Source organism: Ostrinia nubilalis, chromosome 14 (genome assembly GCF_963855985.1).
Source record: "Ostrinia nubilalis chromosome 14, ilOstNubi1.1, whole genome shotgun sequence".
NCBI classification, from domain to species: domain Eukaryota; kingdom Metazoa; phylum Arthropoda; class Insecta; order Lepidoptera; family Crambidae; genus Ostrinia; species Ostrinia nubilalis.
The window spans coordinates 452381-472864 of NC_087101.1; the positions used below are offsets into that span (position 1 = coordinate 452381).

At 41.3% G+C, this 20484-nt stretch overlaps 2 protein-coding genes across 3 annotated transcripts; both read left to right on the forward strand.

The window, feature by feature from the left end:
- The first annotated feature begins 380 nt into the window (after window positions 1-380).
- LOC135078283 (uncharacterized) lies at window positions 381-11860 on the forward strand. Its single transcript, XM_063972881.1, has 12 exons — window positions 381-467; window positions 1830-2737; window positions 3783-3919; window positions 4647-4773; window positions 5069-5224; window positions 6224-6570; window positions 7342-7666; window positions 7710-7926; window positions 7981-8200; window positions 8948-9667; window positions 10476-10627; window positions 11128-11860. Exons 2-12 carry the CDS (start codon window positions 1852-1854, stop codon window positions 11312-11314), a joined length of 3474 nt encoding a protein of 1157 aa, XP_063828951.1. The 5' UTR covers window positions 381-467; window positions 1830-1851; the 3' UTR covers window positions 11315-11860.
- On the forward strand, window positions 11347-13924 carry LOC135077948 (terminal uridylyltransferase Tailor-like). 2 transcript variants are annotated; one of them, XM_063972484.1, is made up of 2 exons: window positions 11347-12368; window positions 12462-13924. In XM_063972484.1, exons 1-2 carry the CDS (start codon window positions 12125-12127, stop codon window positions 13688-13690), a joined length of 1473 nt encoding a protein of 490 aa, XP_063828554.1. In that variant the 5' UTR covers window positions 11347-12124; the 3' UTR covers window positions 13691-13924. The 2 variants fall into 2 exon arrangements, with proteins under 2 accessions (XP_063828554.1, XP_063828553.1); XM_063972483.1 differs by having other exon boundaries at window positions 11347-12134; window positions 12213-13924.
- The last annotated feature ends 6560 nt before the right edge of the window (window positions 13925-20484 follow it).

The following is a 20484-nucleotide window of genomic DNA, read 5'->3' on the forward strand; positions in this document are numbered from 1 at the left end:
AGGGGCTCGTTGTCAGGTACTACTAGTTTGTTGTATAAATGTGCATCATTTTGAAGGTCAAGATAAAAAATATTCGTAACCGGCATTTTTTGAAATCCTTTTTACGGTTATACTTAACGACTTAAACTTTGATTCACCCTCTCCATAAGTGGTTTAGAAACTACCTTCTTATTTTATATTTCATGAACTTATGACAAAGAAAGCAGTTACTCAATCATATAAGAAATTTGACCTTTGTCTTTAAATTTTATAGCCCTGAAGGATATGTAGATGTGAACGCAATACTTCAACACAAGTCTATCAGAGGCAAACACAGCCGAAGTGACATCCAGAGAGTTGTTGAAACTAACGACAAACAGCGATTCAAGCTGCGATCCAACCCACTGACCGGAGCCCTGGAGATCAAAGCCAACCAGGGACACTCCATAGCACAGGTTTCTGATGCTGAACTAATACCTATTCTAGAGGTGAGTTATGGCAACTGAATCTCCTTTCAAATAATATTTTATTTTATTGATTGTTACTGAAAATACAAGTTTTAATAGGCCAGTTTCGTGCTCTGTGAGTTTCTTATTAGACTTAGTGAATAGAGGTTTTTCTCATAATTCCTATTAGCCAAAATTTTATTAATTCTTTCTTTGTTCTTTAATTTTATATGAATCAAATTTCAGTTGACTGACTGAAATGGACTTAAATGTTTTTCCAAAAATTACATATCTCAAAAGGTATGTAAAGTCTACTTGCATTTTAAAATTACCTGCTAGTCTAATAGGATTTTATTAATATTCTATGTTACAACCAACATAATTTTTTTTTCCTCTACCGACCATTCCAGTCAAAGTACTCCACCATTGTACATGGAACTTACTTTAAATGCTGGCCCCAAATAAGGACCGATGGCCTTAGTCGCATGAACAGACAGCACATACACTTAGCCAAAGGAACCATTCAAGACACAACTGTTATCAGCGGACTAAGAAAGAACGTTCAAATATACATTTACGTTGACCTGCAGAAGGCATTAAACGATGGCATAACATTCTACGAGTCTGAAAATGGAGTGGTACTTACTCCAGGCAATGCTAAAGGATTTTTAGAGCCAAAGTACTTTTCAAAAGTTGTTAAAGTTAACACTGGTATGTTATTTCGGTAGTGAGTTGAATTCACATGTAACTTATGAAATTAGTAAAATCTGAGCATGTTGCTCCAATCATATTAATTACCATAAAATAAAATCTCATTCTAATCATTCATATTCTGGCAACATGTAATATGGAGTCAAGGGAATTCCCCCATTTATCTTGAAGTAACCTACCTACTTCTCTCCTTATCAGCTATAGTGACTTCACCACTTCATTGTTACACTGACTAACATAATGGTTGAACATAATCTAGAACTTTTCCTAAACAGTTTTAATTAGTGTCATTAACAAATCAAATATTAACTTGGTGATAACTCTGATTGACAGTATTAATTTATTTATTGACTGGTAGTATTCTCACAAAGTGTTTTGAAGATAACAATGGTGATAAATAGTCTGCAAGAGTGCCTTTAACATTATTGTTGGAACTTAAAATAATTAGGTATTTTTCACATAATTATTTAATAATTAATTATAAACATTTTTTTTAATAATGGATATTTTATGGCATTTTGTATGTCATTGTAAAAGAGTAAAAATTATCTTATCTAAGGTTCTTGTAAATAAGCATTTCCTCATTAGTCTAAACACTATTTCTGCACATTTTCACATGTATCAATTGTTTTTTTTATATTTTTTCTAAAATAGTTTTACTTTCAGTTGTCTTATCAAACAATTTATTTACAGGTGAACAACTATATCCGTGACCATGGAAGCTTCAGGAGGAGAACCATCAGACCCAAGATCCGCCCGCAAAGTCGAATCACCCTCCTTTGCTCCGACGCCATTGGGACCGAAGGTCGCTCCCTCCGCCCCTAAGCCTTTCCCTTCAAAATCTAACTCTCAGTCGCCAATTAAAGTCGCTCAAACTTCTTCCAACATAAATACTGCTTCGGACCAGTCTGTCAGACCCCAGTCAGTCAGTCCGGCGAGTTCTATTCGTGCTGTATCATCTAACTCGTCAGGTTCCCCTGGTTCGTCGCCTCCTCCAGGGCAGTCTTCTACACCAGTTGGTACTGTGGCTTCAGAGTCTAAACCCGCTGCGCCTGTCCAGGCACCCCAATCGGTCAGTCCCACGACTCCTAATGCGACTGTGTCACCAAACTCGCCAAATGCCCCAGGTTCATCGACCAAACTAGACAAGCCTTCTCTCCCAGTTGGTGCTGTGGCTTCTGAACCTACCCCCGTTACGCCGCCTGTCCAGACACCCAAGGCGGTTAGTCCCACGACTTCTAACCCGACCGCATCATCAAGCTCGTCGAGTTCCCATGCTCCATCGCCTACTTTGCCACCTGGTGGGTCAGGTTCGGCGTCTTCAGGGTCGAAACCGAGCACACCTAGCAAGACAGTTGCGCCGGTTGTGACCGCGTCTCCTAAACGTAAACCCACGACATCCGGGAAAGCACTGCAGTCGGTTGGTCCCGCATCATCTCCTAGCCGCAACCCTACTCCTGGCCCGGCCAAACAGCCTCCCAGGAATTCAGGGCCGAATGGCCGTGGAAATGAGGGCTCCCCTCGACACAACCCGCGCAGGTATCGCTCCAACGGCGATCGTGAGTCTGCTATCGAAGACCCGAAAAGAGTACTGGTTACCGGTAAGTTGTAAAAGCAATAATTTAATAAGAATAAGCCCCTTATTAACTACACTGGCCATAAAGCTCGATTAGCGGAAACTAAGCGCGGGAAATATCAAATTAATAAAATAATTATACGTGTTTTAGAGTAAACCTTTCAGCTATGAGTCTCGACTTGGTGAAATATAACACGGGTGACATTACGAGAGCCCTTTATTGCGCTGACTTTCCATTGCGCTCTAAGTTTGTTTTGAGCCATTATTTTCAACATTCGATCCGCCAACGAGAAGTCTTCCGAACTTTCGCCTTCATTTTACACAAAATTGAAAATACAGGAGTATCGTTTTGGTTAACCAACAATAAGTTAATTTCCCGAATAAATCAATCCTACTTTTTATGATTGCTTGGACACCTAAAAAAAGCTTAATAAAGAAGGCATATCTGGTTTCCACTTTTTAAATAAAACAAACTTGTATATCATTCATTCATTTTTCTGCACCTACTCATCTAGGTCTCGCTAGCTTTTTCATCTCGGTAAGCGCTCAAAATGCATTTCACTTGATTTCACTACATGTCGTGGCTTATTATGATCACAATTTTTATTTTTCAAGTTTATTTTTACATTATTCGTGAGCGCTTGCATACCTAAATGTGCATTGCATGAACATTTTCGTTTCTATTATTATGGCGTTAAAATAATGAAGAAGATGCCACTAGCCCACTATCATAAATGAGTCTGCATTAGTAATTTAAATATGCGCCATGTTCTGTGGATTAAACGGCAGGCTGTCTGATACATAACATGTTATCTGACATCCAAGGCATATCTGATACCTTAATGTTTTTTTATGTTTAGTTATTTTATCCACACAACCATTTCACTGGTTTTAAACCAAGTAGGGTTATACGAAATACGAATGTAATTAACTGTATACAGTACTGTATAACTTATATCGTTACCTGAATGCTGAGGTAGCGACGATCGATGTTGTGCTTCTATTTGTGGTGTACCCGAAATCCCGAATGTCCCCGAAACAAGTAGGTACAATGGAGTGCCATGTTGCAGGCTACCCACAGTACGCGCTGGCTCCAGACCTACTGCGAGTGTTCGCCAAGTTCGGGAACGTTAAAGTGGACAGGATCAACAACAAGGTCGCGATTCTGTCCTACCCCACCGCGGAGGAGGCCAAGCAGGCCCTACAGGTGAGCATGCGAAACGTTATGACATTGTCTCGGCTTAATGAGGGCTATCGTTTTTATACTTAACAGTTGGCACCCCTGGCGATTGACAGGACCTTACTCTACAGTAGCGCCATCTTGATGAGTGCAAATGCGATAGTCCTCCTACCACTTTAGCGCTCACCAGTTGGCGCCACTGTCTTCGCTACTAGCAAGTGACAGGACCTTACTCTACAGTGGCGCCAACTGGTGAGCGCTAAAACGATAGCCCTCATTATTACAGGTAATAATATAATTAAATTAATATAGGTAACCCCTCAAACTCAATGTGAGATGGCGACTTTAGCGACAGCAACAGGTATACCTGTAAATACGAAAATGACGTTAGAAAGCAAGGAGCTTGTACCATTTGAGATAGGTATACAAAATTTGACTATGCTTGCTGCAACTCCTAAATATTCGTAGTCGAGCCAGCAATTACTCAATTTATTTGATACTAGCTTTCCGCCCGCGGCTTTGCCCGCGTGGACTACGTTATATTATATTTTTTTTTTATTATATTTTTTTCCAAAATAAAATTTAGCATATGTTACTCGTGGATAATGTAGCTTTCGAATGGTGAAAGAATTTTTAAAAACGGTACATTAGTTTTTGAGCCTATTCATTACAACCAAACAAACAAACAAAGTTTTCCTCTTTATAATATTAGTGTAGATTATTACAGTTTCTATTATACGCTTGTCTTCCCCAGGAATCGAAGAGAGTGAACGTCTACGGCGAGTTTCTGACGGTGCGGCCCTACACCGACCAGCGCTATACGGACCTCAACTACCGCCCGATGATCAACAAGTTTGACTTCCCACGGACCAAGCAGAAATGTGAGACCCTTTATCTCTTTAATTTATAGTATACCGTAACACTATACCTATTAGGTATTTTAATCCAGAAAACATATTGAATACCGCCGTCAAGCAACATGATTTACGTAAAGGCATGAAACTCTCGTGACTAAATAAAACTAACGTTACCACTTTAAAATTCTATGCAATACACAACTGTGTTGCACATTGTTATTCGATTCGACTTTATCTTCTATCGAGTGGGGAAACAACTTAGGTTTTTTTTAACATGCCGATTAAGGCCGAGAAAAAGAAATATAAATCTATGTTCCAGCTATGCCGTACGACCCGAAGCAGCTAGACTTCAGCGGGGACTTCGACAGACAGCTGGAGGGACTATTAGCTGCCGTGCGACTGTCAAAGGACGCCGTCAACAAGCTCTCTACGCTCTACACAGATGTGGAGCGCGCGCTACAGCCCACATGGCCGGGTGAGTAGCACTAATATAGTTCCAAAATAGTGAACTGTCCTATCGATGACATTGACAGTGGGGCGCCACCGTCAATACCGGATCGCTGGTTCCGATTTTTGCCATGTTGGAAACCATATAGTTGAACGATGGTAGCGCCCCCCTGTCATTGAGTTTGGTGGGACAGTTCAGCGTGGGTCATCTATAAAGCACGGAACAATTGGCGGCCATCTTTACTTGATTGGAATGTAGGAGTCTACTTGATCTCAAGAGGAATCTATTTTCATGATCCCATGACGGCTGTGAAGTGTTCATTCGCTCGTTTCAGCCAAATTACTTCCATTGCTGGACGAGTCTCCACCTTCGATTTCCACAACGATTGGTCCAGCGCTACCCGCATCCAGGACGAAGCGAAGCATCCTTCAACCTTCACCAGATCGAGGTGGAAGGCCTGCCCACTCTACACACTACGTTTTTCGGCCCGTCTGTATAAAATTGGTACGGCTACGCTTGGTCTCGAAGGAATCCACTCTCGTGACACCATCACGGTTGTAAAATTACGTTAACGAGTCTATAGGCATCTCCAGCAATTCAGCGATCCCATCGAGAGTTTCTCTCAGTTTTACAGCGGTGATCAAACCACGCCACTCAACTGTTCATATTGCTATTTTTCAACTTCACAGCCACATTTGATCCTCCTCCGATCCTTTTTAAGAAATGTATTTATATTATGTACTAGCTGACCCGGCGAACTCTGTTCCGCCTTAAAGGCAATAAATAAGCCGTCGCAATTTTTCCTTATTTACTCACCGTTTAGACCTACCCTGGACTACGACAAACATTTTAAAACCAAAATCAGCTCAATCGGCCCAGCCGTTCTCGAGTTTTAATCAGACTAACGAACAGCAATTCATTTTTATTTATATAGATTGCTAGCTTTTGTTTTTTGTATGCTGAATAATGTTTTTCTTATCTTTCTTATCTTATCATTGTAGGATAACTGAAGTTCCTCGATTCCAGGTTGTGTGGCCATCCCTTTCGGCTCCATCACGACCGGCCTCGGCGTGCGCACAAGCGATGCCGACTGCTTCGTGCACATTCCCGCGCAGTTCCGCAACCCGCAGATCAATTTCGTGCAGCGAGCTAAGCGCATCCTACAAATGTATCCCGATGTGTTTTCCGAGATACTGTCCATCCCTCGGGCCAACACCCCGATCGTGAAGTTCTTCCACGTGCCGACGGAGACCAACTGCGACTTGACGTTCAAGACGCCGCTGGGCGCGCAGAACAGCAAGCTGGTGGCGTTCCTGCTGCACGCCGATCCTCGGCTCATTCCCATGGCCGTCGTCATCAAGTACTGGGCCAAGGTCAGCCTCAATACTATTTTGCAATTTTGATTGGATTAGGTAGCTCTTATGAATGCTTTTTCCTTGAAGTTCTTGATATTTTCATCACTATTTCACAGTATAAATAAAATTGTATAATCTCTAGCTCTACCTCTTCACATGATGACATTCGTTGGGGGCGTGATCAAGCAAAATAATTGATTCTACTATTCAAATATGTACAACTTTCCCATACCCCATCGCATGAAATCGTCATCTATAACTGAGCCGAGCCAAGTAGTAATGGTAACATATTTTTTTAGAGAATTTGAATATTTTACCTGTAGGAAAATCGTTGCATTTGAGCTTTTGTTTTGTATTTGGCCGCCCACGAATGGATCAATCTGGTTGCATATTAAAACGGACGATCTTTCCAACCTTTGAACTTCTTCTTTGCCTCCATTCCCATTTCCATTTTATTTAGGGTCGGCACTCCGTATCTCCGATCCAGGCGGCTCGGTCCTGGGTCGTCTTTCCAAACTCTGAACACTAGTACAGTGGTTCCCGTAAGGTGGTCCGCGGAACCCTGGGGTTCCGTGGAAAGGCCGCAAGGGTTCCGTAAAAAATGTTATCCCACGTTTCGTGACCGACGTTATTCGCGCGCACCGACTTGTTTACGCACAAGGGAGGGACAGGGCGTGCGGGCGGAGTAGTACGGGGGTTCCGCTAGGAAAAGTATAATCAATTAGGGTTCCTTGGCAAAAAAAAATTGGGAAATCCTGCACTAGTAATAAAAAGCCTATCGTCCTCCAGGTCCACGAGTTCTCCGGCACGGGCAAGCTGACGAACTACGCACTGACGATGCTGATGGTGTTCTACCTGCAGCAGCCGCCGCGCGCGCTGCTCCCGCCCGCGCGCTGGCTGCAGCGGGACCCTCAGCGGGACCGCCTGGTGGACGGCTGGAACACCGGCTTCGACGACTCGCAGGTGCGTATATACCTGACGAACTACGCGACGATGCTGATGCTGTTCTACCGGCAGCAGCCGCCGCGCGCTGGCTGCAGCGGGACCCTCAGCGGGACCGCCTGGTGGACGGCTGGAACACCGGCTTCGACGACTCGCAGGTGCGTATATACCTGACGAACTACGCGACGATGCTGATGCTGTTCTACCGGCAGCAGCCGCCGCGCGCTGGCTGCAGCGGGACCCTCAGCGGGACCGCCTGGTGGACGGCTGGAACACCGGCTTCGACGACTCGCAGGTGCGTATATACCTGACGAACTACGCGACGATGCTGATGCTGTTCTACCGGCAGCAGCCGCCGCGCGCTGGCTGCAGCGGGACCCTCAGCGGGACCGCCTGGTGGACGGCTGGAACACCGGCTTCGACGACTCGCAGGTGCGTATATACCTGACGAACTACGCGACGATGCTGATGCTGTTCTACCGGCAGCAGCCGCCGCGCGCTGGCTGCAGCGGGACCCTCAGCGGGACCGCCTGGTGGACGGCTGGAACACCGGCTTCGACGACTCGCAGGTGCGTATATACCTGACGAACTACGCGACGATGCTGATGCTGTTCTACCGGCAGCAGCCGCCGCGCGCTGGCTGCAGCGGGACCCTCAGCGGGACCGCCTGGTGGACGGCTGGAACACCGGCTTCGACGACTCGCAGGTGCGTGCGGAACCCTGGGAAAAAGGCAACATCAACCTTAATAGACTCAAGACTCGAACAGCCACATTACAGTTAGGCCCGGTTTCCACAAAGAACAAAGCGAAGTATTTAGAATAACCAATCAGATTTCATTATTTTCACTTCTCTACTCTGTTCCGCACAGCTCCTCTCCCTTCCACTCCGCCTTGATGGAAACCAGGCTTAATTGTTTATGCCACTGTGTAGGTTTGTTGTCGACACGAGAAGAAGAAGATGCCAATTTTTTTTTATTACATACTGAATAGTATGGTCATCAGTAGAAGCCACTGGCGAATGATGAGTCTTTATTTTATAATGGCGCCACTCAATACAATAGTCTTTCCTACCGCTTCAGTGCTCCACTGTCTTAGCTACTAACGAGTATCAAAACCTTACTTATTCTACAGCTATGTCAATTAGTGAGGGTAAAAGAAGGCACGATAGCCGAACGGTGAAGGGGTCGGACTGGCCGACTCGTGAACCGGGGAACGCGGGTTCGGTCCCCGCCGCCGCTCGACTATTGTGGTGAGCTCACTTGTGTCGTGATACAAGCATATAGCTTAGTATCAGGGACTAACGGGAGTATTAGTAATGTGTGCAATGTTATTGCACACATTACTGATAAACAATCACTCATCACTAATCAGCTCTCATTGAAAACATGCTGTTTCTATGAGAGCTATCGAATTTTTTTAACCAAGTTTCTGACTATTTTTTCTTTCTTTTAAGGACTCCCTACCGCCGAGCACGAACACGGCAACGATAGCTGAGTTAATCGGCGGGTTCTTCGAGTTCTACTCCATGTTCAACTTCGAGGAGATGATCGTGTGCCCATACCTGGGCACGGCCGTCAACAAGAAGGCCTTCGAGCCCGCCGGCGTCGCGCCTGACGAATTCGCGATATACAGGGCTAATGTTCTCGCAGGACGGGCGTTGCCTCTGAGAGCCTCAACATCCTTCTGCGTTCAGGATCCGTTCGAGCAGAGCCACAATGTAGCCTCGGCCGTCAGCCCGCGGCTCGCTGCCGAAATCAAAGCCTACCTGAAGTTCGCCGCCAACGCCTACGAGAAAGATAAAGCCACCGGCTGCACAAATTTCCTACGGGAGCTGCTCCTCGAGCGACCTAAATTCGCGCGCGTCAAGTCCAACCCGGAGTACCGAGTCAACCTTTTCCCGCGCATCATCGTCACGATTATCGATCCCGACTGGAAGCCGATAGTACGGGATTGCGTGTTCGTCATCTTCGAGAAGATGCTTCGGATCAAACTCGGCAAGGTTGAGGAGAAGGTGAACCTGGATACCAAGAAAGTTAAGGAAAAGTATATGGGGTCGATCACGAAGCCGGTGTGGAAGCGCAAGCAGCTGTCGCGGCTCTACAGCATGATCGACATGTCTTTTGAGGAAAAGCAGACAGAGATCACAGACGAGATTTTAAGATTAGAGAAACAGGTGAGCTTGTGGACAGTATACGGAGCGTAGCGTACTTGACGTGAACGCAACTTTGTACGTTTGGTGTACCTAATAGCTTACACACAAAACAATGTGAGCGAGCGTAAATGATAAATACACGTCTAGTATGCTACGCTGCTGTGGACAGTAACGTCAACGCGTTTATCTGCATTGTGTTCGTAGATTCATTTTTGCGTATATATAATAAATATAATGTAATCGTACGGGTTCAAAAACACGACTGTAATCGGTGCTGTCGAATACATTAAACTTAGAAGCAGACCACCGACTTTTTAGTTGGCCTATAGTTGGGCCCGATTCTAATTTCGGAGATGCCGGTACCAAATCGGTGCAACATGCGCATTTTCATACATGTTCAATACTCAATACTTCACTAAATTGGCATTTAGGTCTTATTCATGCAGAACAATGTGTATCCAGTTAGGGCACAGCAACCTTTGGAAGGAGGTATATTTTGATTAACAGCCCGACCCAACTATCGGTTGACAAAAAGTCTGCAGTCTGCGCCTGGGCTAAAAACGATCCTGTAAATACGTTCTGTGTATAATCTGGTCTGTGAGCACGTAGAATTTTGTCCAATGACCCCAAGCTACCCATCCTTATCGCTTGCGCGTAATTACGTTGCTATTGCGCTCGCACGCTCACTGCGGGTGCCATTCGCACAGTCGCGACAGCAATATAATAACGCGCGAGCGATAAGGATGGGTAGCTAAGGGTCATTGGACAAAATTCTACGTGCTCACGGACCGGGCTTTAAACATCCTAACCTTGTGTGTGGTGCGGGCAGCACATATTCAGCATGCAGTTCCAGCTGACGATCACGTTCAGCGCCGAGCCGGCCAGCGCCGTGCTGGGCGTGCGGCTGGCCGCCGGCGACGCCAACGCCTTCCGCGACTTCGGCAAGTTCTTCATCTCCATGATGCAGGGCTGGTTCCTCTGGTACGCATCGTTCTATTTACAAAAAGTAATAAATTAATGAGGGTTTTCGCGTATGAAAATCCGCCAGATGGCAATACGTAGACGCGAGGTCCAAATGCTGCACGATTGGTTATTTTTGACATGACATTGACAGATATGTCAAAATCCACCAATCACGCAGCAGTCAGACCCCACATCCACGTCCCGCCATCTAGCGGATCTTTCATACGCGAAAACCCTCATTCTGGAACTTTATTATTTTTTTATCAATTGAGATTTTCTAGATCTAAAAGATATTATTGATTCGAATTTATTTTTAAACGTAATCGTCAATCAAATCACGAGCGAGAAACTCGGGGGGGGCATCCAGGAGAGGACAACAAAATTGCACCCTAGATTGTAGTAGAGATGTGTTCTGCGAGCACAGCTCGATCGATTCGGTCGACGGAGCTATTTTTAAGGCCACGAAACGTTTTAAAAAAGTAGCTTCGACTACTATTCAACGCGACGTACCGTTCCAGCGCGCTGCGGCCGTACGCGCGGCCGCCGGACCGCGACACGGCGGCCAAGATCGCCGACACTGTTGCCATGCTGGAAGCCGGCGACCTGCCCGAGGACTCCGACGAGGAGTATTTCCCGCGCGCGCTGCTTCCCACGCGCGCCACGCTCGCCTCGCGCGCCCAGCCTGCCCCACCTGACGCCGTCTGACACCGGCTTCGCATCGAGCGGCTCGTAGCCGGCTTGAAGAATCGATCCATCGTTAGATATAGTGAATACAGATTATTTTATTGATAAGCTAAGACGTTCTGTTTTTTATCATTATTGTGGTTTATAGAAACCTATTTTAATTTTGTATGCGTTTCAATTATTGTTCCGCCTGGCCTTGACGCTTTTTCTTAGGATTTTTTGTACTTTATTAATTCGTATCGTCGTTCCAATTAATTTACTATTAAAAATTAAATATTCCGATTAATGAAATACTTCATCGAATGTAAAATGTTAAAATTTAAGGACATAAAAAATTGTGCTGTTTATTGTTTAAATGTAGCGTTCAATTGTATTCCTGTTTTTACTTTTCTACGACTATCTTTTTATTAGAATTATTTTATTACACAGACAAGAATCCTTACTACTTTTTAGTGAAAAGGCAGCAGGGCCAGTTTTATTTTTGTATTATTCGCGCCACCGCTTTCGTTCAGAAACCATACTTGTACATATCCATAGTCAAGAAGAAACCTCTCACCTTAGCCTATGCCTTGATAAAAAAAAAAGAAAGTCACTGTCAATCTGACAATTGCACGATGTTTTTGTTGTGTACATGTAAATACGAATCGGCTATTTTGTATTCTTTTACCATAAAATAACATTGAATTTTGACATCAATATTACTTAAATGTTGTATAATAATTAAAATAAAATGTAGTACATTACTAAATGTATAACACGGAATAAAATGAATGTTGTAAATTTTGATTTGTCTAAATTTTAAAAAATATAGGTTACTTTTGATATAAAACTATGGGGTCAGGTAATTATCATTGCATTGATTACTTAAATTTGTACATAGAGAGCAATAATATTGTAATTTTATTAATATGTGTTTTAGATTCAGTGGTGAGTCCAAATGAACTAGATTTTGTTGGGGATTTTGATTCCCAAGTAAATCATGTCTTACAAACGATAAGACTAACAAGACAAGAAGTTGACGACTTTAGGAGACTGTTTATTGACCTGGAAAGATGTCTACAGAGAATTTGGCTAGGTAAATATCGCATTCATATAATATTCTACTCATTAGGTGCAAATGTAGTTTGGTGTTCCATAACCAGAGCTAAATTAAATTGTACATTTCCAGGTTGTAAAGTTATGCCATTTGGTTCAGTTGTGACTGGTCTAGGAATCAAATCAAGTGATGTAGATTGCTATGTTTTCATACCAGAGGAGCATAATAATTATGAGCAGGACCAAGCAGATCTTGTGCTGTCGGCCAAGAAAGTTCTTAGAAGACAGCCATTGGTGTTCCATCAGCCATTTGCAATCACAAATGCGAAAGTTCCAATAGTGAAGTTTTGTCACGTGCCAACTCGCCGCAACTGCGATGTCAGTTTTAAAAGCCCTGCTGGTGTGAGGAATAGCAAGCTAATAGCATTCTTGCTGCACTTAGATGAAAGAGCACAGCCGTTAGCAATATTAATCAAGTACTGGGCGAATATCCATGGCTTAACAGGAACAAACCGAATGTCAAATTATGCCTTGACAATGTTAGTGCTTTTCTACTTGCAAGAGAAAAAGATTATACCTGCTGTTGTAAAACTGCAGAGTCCCAACAATTCATTTTACGTTGAAGGCTGGAATACTGATTTTAAAGAAAAATATATTCACCAAACTGAAAACAATCAGGTTCTATATGAACTCCTGGGAGAGTTTTTCCAGTTTTACAGCTCTTTTAATTTTAAAGACAATGTTATTTCACCATTCCTAGGTCAATCTGTGCGCCGTGAACTATTTAAAGATATAGAAAATACTCCTAATGATTTTGAGGTGTACAAGAAAAATGTTTATAATAAACAAGTTGCTCTGTTGAAAATAGATACAATGATATGTGTTCAGGACCCATTTGAGCACAATAGAAACTGTACCTCAGCTATATCATCAAAATTAGCAGAAACCATACAATTGCACATAGAGTTTGCTTCAAACATATTTCATGAGAATAAAAGCAAAGAATTTCTTAGAGATATTTTGACAAAGAAACCAATAATATCCATAAACAAAAAGAAAAAGAAAAATAAAGCTTCTAAAAATGAAGCACCACCTATTTGGGTCATTGGGTCCAACAATGAAAATCATAAAAGCATATCGTCACCCACCAACATGGAGGTTCCTGACGTGGAAACATGTGCAGGCACATCAAATGTTGATGATGACATAATTAACCATTCAGATGAGATTAATTCAGAAACAAATAATACTCCTGATTCCAATATAGAGCCTGCAGTTGTTGTCCCCTCAAATAGTAAAAGAAGCTTAAATACAAGCTTGACAAACTTATACATGCTAATTAAAAAGCAGAAAAAGAAATAGAATATTAATTGATTGTTCTCTTATATTTGTGTTCAATCTTATAGTAATAGTTACATTAAGGAATACATTGGTATTATCGAGATGTGTCAAGTTAGCAGCATTGGTGGTATTATTTCACTAGTAAGTCGAGTAAAAAATGTGATTCTGGTTTGCTTTTAAAAGTAATTGTAATTGACAAAAGGGTCTCATAGAAATAACTATTGAAATAAAGTAAAACAATTTAACAAAGATAAATGGTGTTTTTATTCATTATGTAGGTAGTTATGTCCTCCAACATGCCATCACGCATTATCCAAGTACCTAAATAAGCATTAAGATAACGAAATAAGCATATTAAGCATATCATATTACAATAACAACCTAAACTGCTGATGCTGAGTCGGAATAATTGAAATCAACATCCTGCAGTTCCCGGTAGACGCCTCACGCCACCGGACCGATAATCAGCCCTATATAAGGAGCCCGTGATGATGGTATGGATACATTAGATTCTAGGCTTCCAACTTCGAAGCACATTAGATTTTAGGCTTCCAACCTCGAAGCACATTAGATTTTAGGCTTCCCACTTCGAAGCACCTTAGGTTAGTTAGGCTAGTACCGTTCAATCGCTGAACACTTAGTTGTAATTTTGTACTTTATAACTTCATTAAAAATCATTGAAAGTTTAAAGTTGTAGTTTTTTTATAAAGTCTGCTCGCCGCACAAACTTGACTGGCGCAGCCGGTAGGATCTCGCGTCGCGATAATCAAAGTATAACGATTATATCGGTCTTGAGCAATCGCGGTTAGGCTATCAAGTCTACAACGGCGGGATCCACGAACCAAACAAATAAGTCAAGCGGCACCAGTACCAGCAGCAGCACCAGCAGCAGCAGCAGCACCAGCAGCAGCAGCGGCACACCGAGAAGATATGGGGGTGAGCGGCAAGTGAGTAAACCTCTTCGCTACCGTTTTTGTACCATTCTTCCCAAATTTTTGTAACGTTCTTTATCCCAAATCATAATAAACGTTACTGCTCGTAGTTCCTTCCACTTTAAGGATTACGCCAGCGCTTAGTAATAGGAAAGAAATATTTTGAAATTGTTTATTTTATCAGAAAGTTGTTAATTAATTAAAATGGAACATATAAATGTTATACCTAGTGAAATGTTAAATTTAATACCGAAGTTTGAAGGCGACGGTAAAACATTGAATTTATTCCTAAGGGAATGCCAATATGTTATAAATATATATAGAGGCCCTGATGAAAATGTAACACAAAACAGTTATGTATTTCATGCGATAACTAGTAGATTAGTAGGACGCGCAGCGGCATTGTTAAGCGAGCGCGAAGATATTAATACATGGATAGCATTAAAACAAGTGTTAACCCAGCATTTTGGAGACCCCAGATCGGAAGCTTGCATAGCGATCGAACTAGAACAAATTAAAATCAAACATGGAGAGTCGTATAGCGAGTTATGTCATCGTATTCAGAATGTTAAGAGCACGCTGATGTCCAAAGTCAACATGATTGAGGACGAAGGCATTAAAGCAGCTAAAGTAATTATATACGATAATACCGCGTTAAATGTCTTTCTATTCAATCTAACTGAAGACATGATTAGAGTGATTAGACTTAGAGGTTGTACCACATTAGAACAAGCCCTAAGCATTGTGACTGAGGAGGAAAACTTCCAATTTCAGTATAATATGAAAAATAAGAACAAAGGAGTCACACCTACTCCTAGTAAACCCAGTTTTACCCAATCTCAACCGGCATTTAAACCGAATTTCGTATCGCCAACTCAAGCATTTAAGTTTGGCATACCTTTCAATAATAATAATCCATTCAAACAAAACTTCACACCTTTCAATAGGTTTAACCCAAATGGACAAAACTTCAGATATAATATGCCACAGAATCCTAATAATATGTCCAATCAACCCAAGTTTGTTTTCTCAAACCAGAATCCACAAAATTTCAGATTCCAGCCTAATCAAAATCCTAGACCTATTTATAGAATGCCTAGCAATAATAACAATCACTACAGACCTAATCCATATTCGGTTCCAATGAATCGATTCAATCAATTCCCACAACAAAATAACCAATTTAAATTCGGATTAAGCAACCCACCTTTGGCGCAACGTCCCTCATACAAGTTGGACACTGATGTTTCAATGCGTTCAGCAGCTCCAATCCATCATAACTTAATAAATAACCCTGAAACCCCGGAAACACTCTTTTACGAGCCCGAGCCCGAGAGTCCCGAGGACCAGTACTATTATTACTACGACGATCAGTACGAGGACGTACCTCAGTACGAATCAGAGCAAATAGTAGAACCGGAAACTCATAATGACGAAAATTTTCAAATAGAAGCCTCACCGGATATAAATCGGAAGTGATAAATCTAAATTATTATGACGGAATGTTAAGATTGCCACACGTGTTAATACCTGAAATCAAAGCAAAGTTTATGATAGATACGGGAAGTACACGATCGTTCATAAGCCCGAAAAAGGCTAACGAGTATTTCAACGCCTATAAATATGTAGAGCCATTTGAAGTCATTAGCACGCACGCGCGTAGTAGCCATAACGAAGTAATCCATATTCCATTATTAAAATCATTTGCAACCATAGGAAGTCATAAGTTTTACGTGTATAACGTAGACAATCGTTTCGATGGCTTGATAGGTAGCGACTTGTTAAAACAGTTGGGCGCTACCATAGACATGGACAAACAAATATTAAAAACTCATAACGCACAGTTGAGAATAATATATAGCCCACCATATGAAGTAACTATAGCACCGCGATCCGAGTCACGTGTTAAAATCCCCACCACTGTGTCAGAGGGTGACGCAATAATTAATTATACTAACTTCGGACAAGGCGTCCGTATGCCCAGTGCTCTCGTGAGCTGTCAACGAGGTTACGCGTATACCGTGATCCAGAATAGTTCGGATAACTATATAACTATAACTATATCTAAACCATTCGCAGTAGAACCGTACAGTGTCAGTGAAATACCAGTTAATAATATCAGTGACGCACCGCAAGGTTATGAGATCGACGAAGTGTTACAGCAGAATCTGGAAAAACTCAGGTTAGAACATATGAATGATGAGGAAAGAAAGGTTATTAGGAATCTTTGCTATGAATACCGTGATATCTTTTATTGTGAAAAAATACCTTTGAGCTTTTCGAACAATGTAAAACACCAAATCCGTACAAAAAATGAGGATCCTATTTACGTAAGACCATATAGGTTACCTCAAGTCCAGACAGACGAAATTAATAAACAAGTGGAAAAACTTTTATTAGATAATGTAATTCAGGAATCACATTCCCCGTGGAATGCTCCAGTGCATCTAGTTCCAAAAAAAATGGATGCATCAGGTGAAAGAAAATTTAGGATGGTCATTGATTACAGACGTTTAAATGAAATCACAACCGACGATAAATACCCATTACCCAACATCGCGGATCTTTTTGATAAACTAGGAAAATCAATTTACTTTACCACCTTGGATTTAGCAAGTGGGTACCATCAAATCGAGATAGATAAGGATGACAGACAGAAAACAGCATTCAGCACCCAAGCGGGTCACTACGAATTTCTGCGCATGCCGTTCGGTTTAAAAACCGCGCCGGCGACGTTCCAACGCGCAATGGATAACGTACTGCGTGGGTTACAAGGAATGCACTGTTTAGTCTACCTTGATGACATCATAGTTTACAGTAATAGCTTACAGGAACACATTCAGAGCTTAAGAAAGATATTTGATCGCTTAAGAGAAACCAACCTTAAAATCCAATTAGATAAATCTGAATTTTTACGCAAGGAAGTCTTGTACTTAGGACACACAATCACTAAGGAAGGTCTTAAACCGAACAATGACAAAATTAAAGCCATCTTAGATTTCCCTATTCCCACAACTACAACAGAAATCAAAAGTTTCTTAGGTCTTATAGGTTACTATAGGAAGTTTATAAAAGACTTCGCCAAAATAACACAGCCACTTACCAGTTGTCTAAAAAAACGTAATAAAATTATAATTGATGACAAATACAAATCCGCTTTCGCGACATGTAAAGAACTTTTAACAAACGCACCATTGTTACAATATCCCGATTTCAAGAAACCGTTTGTTCTAACAACAGACGCCTCTAACTTCGCTATCGGAGCCGTATTATCACAAGGAACTGTAGGCAGCGATAAACCGGTCGCCTACGCAAGTCGTACACTGAACGAAGCCGAGACGCGATACAGTACCATCGAAAAAGAATTACTAGCCATAATTTGGGCAGCAAAGCATTTCAGACCGTATTTGTATGGTAGAAAGTTTACAATCTACACCGATCACAGACCACTAGCATGGTTAAATTCAATAAAGGAACCCAACAGTAAACTCACCAGATGGAAGTTACGTTTAGCGGAATTTGATTATGACATCATATATAAAAATGGTAAACAAAACAGCAACGCTGACGCGTTATCCCGAATTAAATTAAACGCACTCACCGATGATGATAATATGTCAATGCAGGTAAATATAGACAATGATAAACCATCAAGTATAGTGACAATTTCATCAGATTCCAGTAATTCAATTAATTCCCAAAAACGCGTAGAAAAAGACGATTACGGAGCTATTAGATCACCATCAAATAGTAGCACAATATCAGCACCAGAAAGTAGTTCACATTCCGCAACAGCACACTCCGCTAAAGACATAGATACCATAGGTATACCCATATTAAATGAAGCAATAGACACAAAACCTAATCAAATTATAGTAGATTCTTGGGGATTAGACAAGTTAGAAGTAGTCAATGTTTCTAACTCAAAACAACGCATTTTAGAAATCAATTTACCATTAAATCGCCCTGATCTAATTAAAGACTTCTTAAAACGATATACCCGACCTAAAGTAAAACATTTTATCCACTTCACTGACCCTAATCATCGTAAACTATTTGTAGAAACAATAATAGCATTATTTAAAAAAGATACTGTACATTTCTTTGAATGCACAGAGCGTATCATTCATATAACAGACGAACAAGAACAACGCGCTATAGTACTAACTTATCACACCGGAACAACATGTCATCGTGGAATACGAGAAACAATAATGCGTCTTAAACGCACTTACTTTTGGAGTAAAATGGAAGAAACTGTTTCCAGCATCATAAATGCATGTGAAACTTGTAAACAAATGAAATATAATAGAAAACCTTTTAAGCCCGAACTACAGTTAACGCAAACTCAAACAAAACCATTTCAGGAAATTTTTATGGATCTGTTTAGTATAGAAGGCAAATACTATCTTACAATCGTAGACGCGTTTAGTAAGCTAGGACAGGCCATGGAAATACCTAATAGATCTACACCGGAAGTAGTTAGAGCATTGCTAAAGTATTTCTCATTTTATGGAGTTCCGACAAAAATCAATTGCGACCCAGGCTCAGAATTCAATAACGCCCTTTTAAAAGAAATGTTAACATTTAATAAAGTGGAATTACACATAGGTACTCCACATAACCCCAACTCAATGGGAATCGTTGAAAGATTCCACTCAACACTAATCGAGATTTACAGACTCGCTAAATTCGAACAAAAATTCACAGACGCAGCAGCCGTAATGACGTATGCAATATTGGCATACAATCAAACGATTCACTCAACGACAGGTTTAACGCCTTTTGAAGTAACTTTTGGACACACGGACTCTTCAAGCCCGTTTAACGTAGATTTTAATCAGCAATATACGCAACAGCTAGTAAAGGAACACGTAAGAAAAACGAAACATTTGTACAAATATTTAACCGATAAAATTATTGAAACTAAAGAAAGCATTAGGAACAAACGCGGCGGTGAAACCGAATTCGACATCCAAATGGGTGATACAGTGTTTATAAAAGGCGTGAATGAAAGACGAAGTAAGGATAAACCCCGTTATCAAAAAGCACAAGTCTCAGGTGAAATAGTTAGAAACACAGTCCCTGTAATATCAAAAAATAGACCCACTAAAGTTCCAATTAAAGACATAAGGCGTCCTCCGCAGGTGCCTCATCCTGATGATGATCCTGACAATCCGCGCCCGGGCCCTTCAACTCGACAAAATTGAAAGAAATCCGGGATTGCTACCAGTGAAGGAAGGTCAAGCATTGATTAGTGAAGAAAACTGGACGGTGATAAAAACCTTAAATCTGACCAACATCCAAAGGGATTTAGATCATAACGTAGACAAATATAGGGAATTTAAAGCTCACATAAGTAACACGGTTAAAATAGGAAATGCATTTGAATATAACAACATTAAAATGCAAACTGATAATATAATGCTCATTACTGTAGAAAAGTTTAAGCAAGTAGTACCTGTAAGTCGTAAAAAGCGCGGTCTAATAAATCCATTGGGATCTTTCATTAAAGCTATCACAGGTAATCTCGATAACGACGACGCTGAGAGATACGATACCATGATTAAAGAATTAAAAACGAATCAAGACGCTATTGCAAATAAAGTAACGATCTTATCCGAAATGGCGGGTATTATAGCCAATAATACCAATGCAACTCGACACAATTTCGCCCAAATCAATAAAGAGCTATTAATAATTACAAGACAGATAAATCAAAGTAACGTAGAAAAATTAGAAAACAAGATCATTCAAGTATTTCATTTATTTATTCATAACTTCCAAACGATCTTTACACATTTGGACGATATTGAAACCGCTATAGCTTTTAGTAGACTTAAGGTGTTACATCAATCAATAATCGATAATAAGGAATTGTTA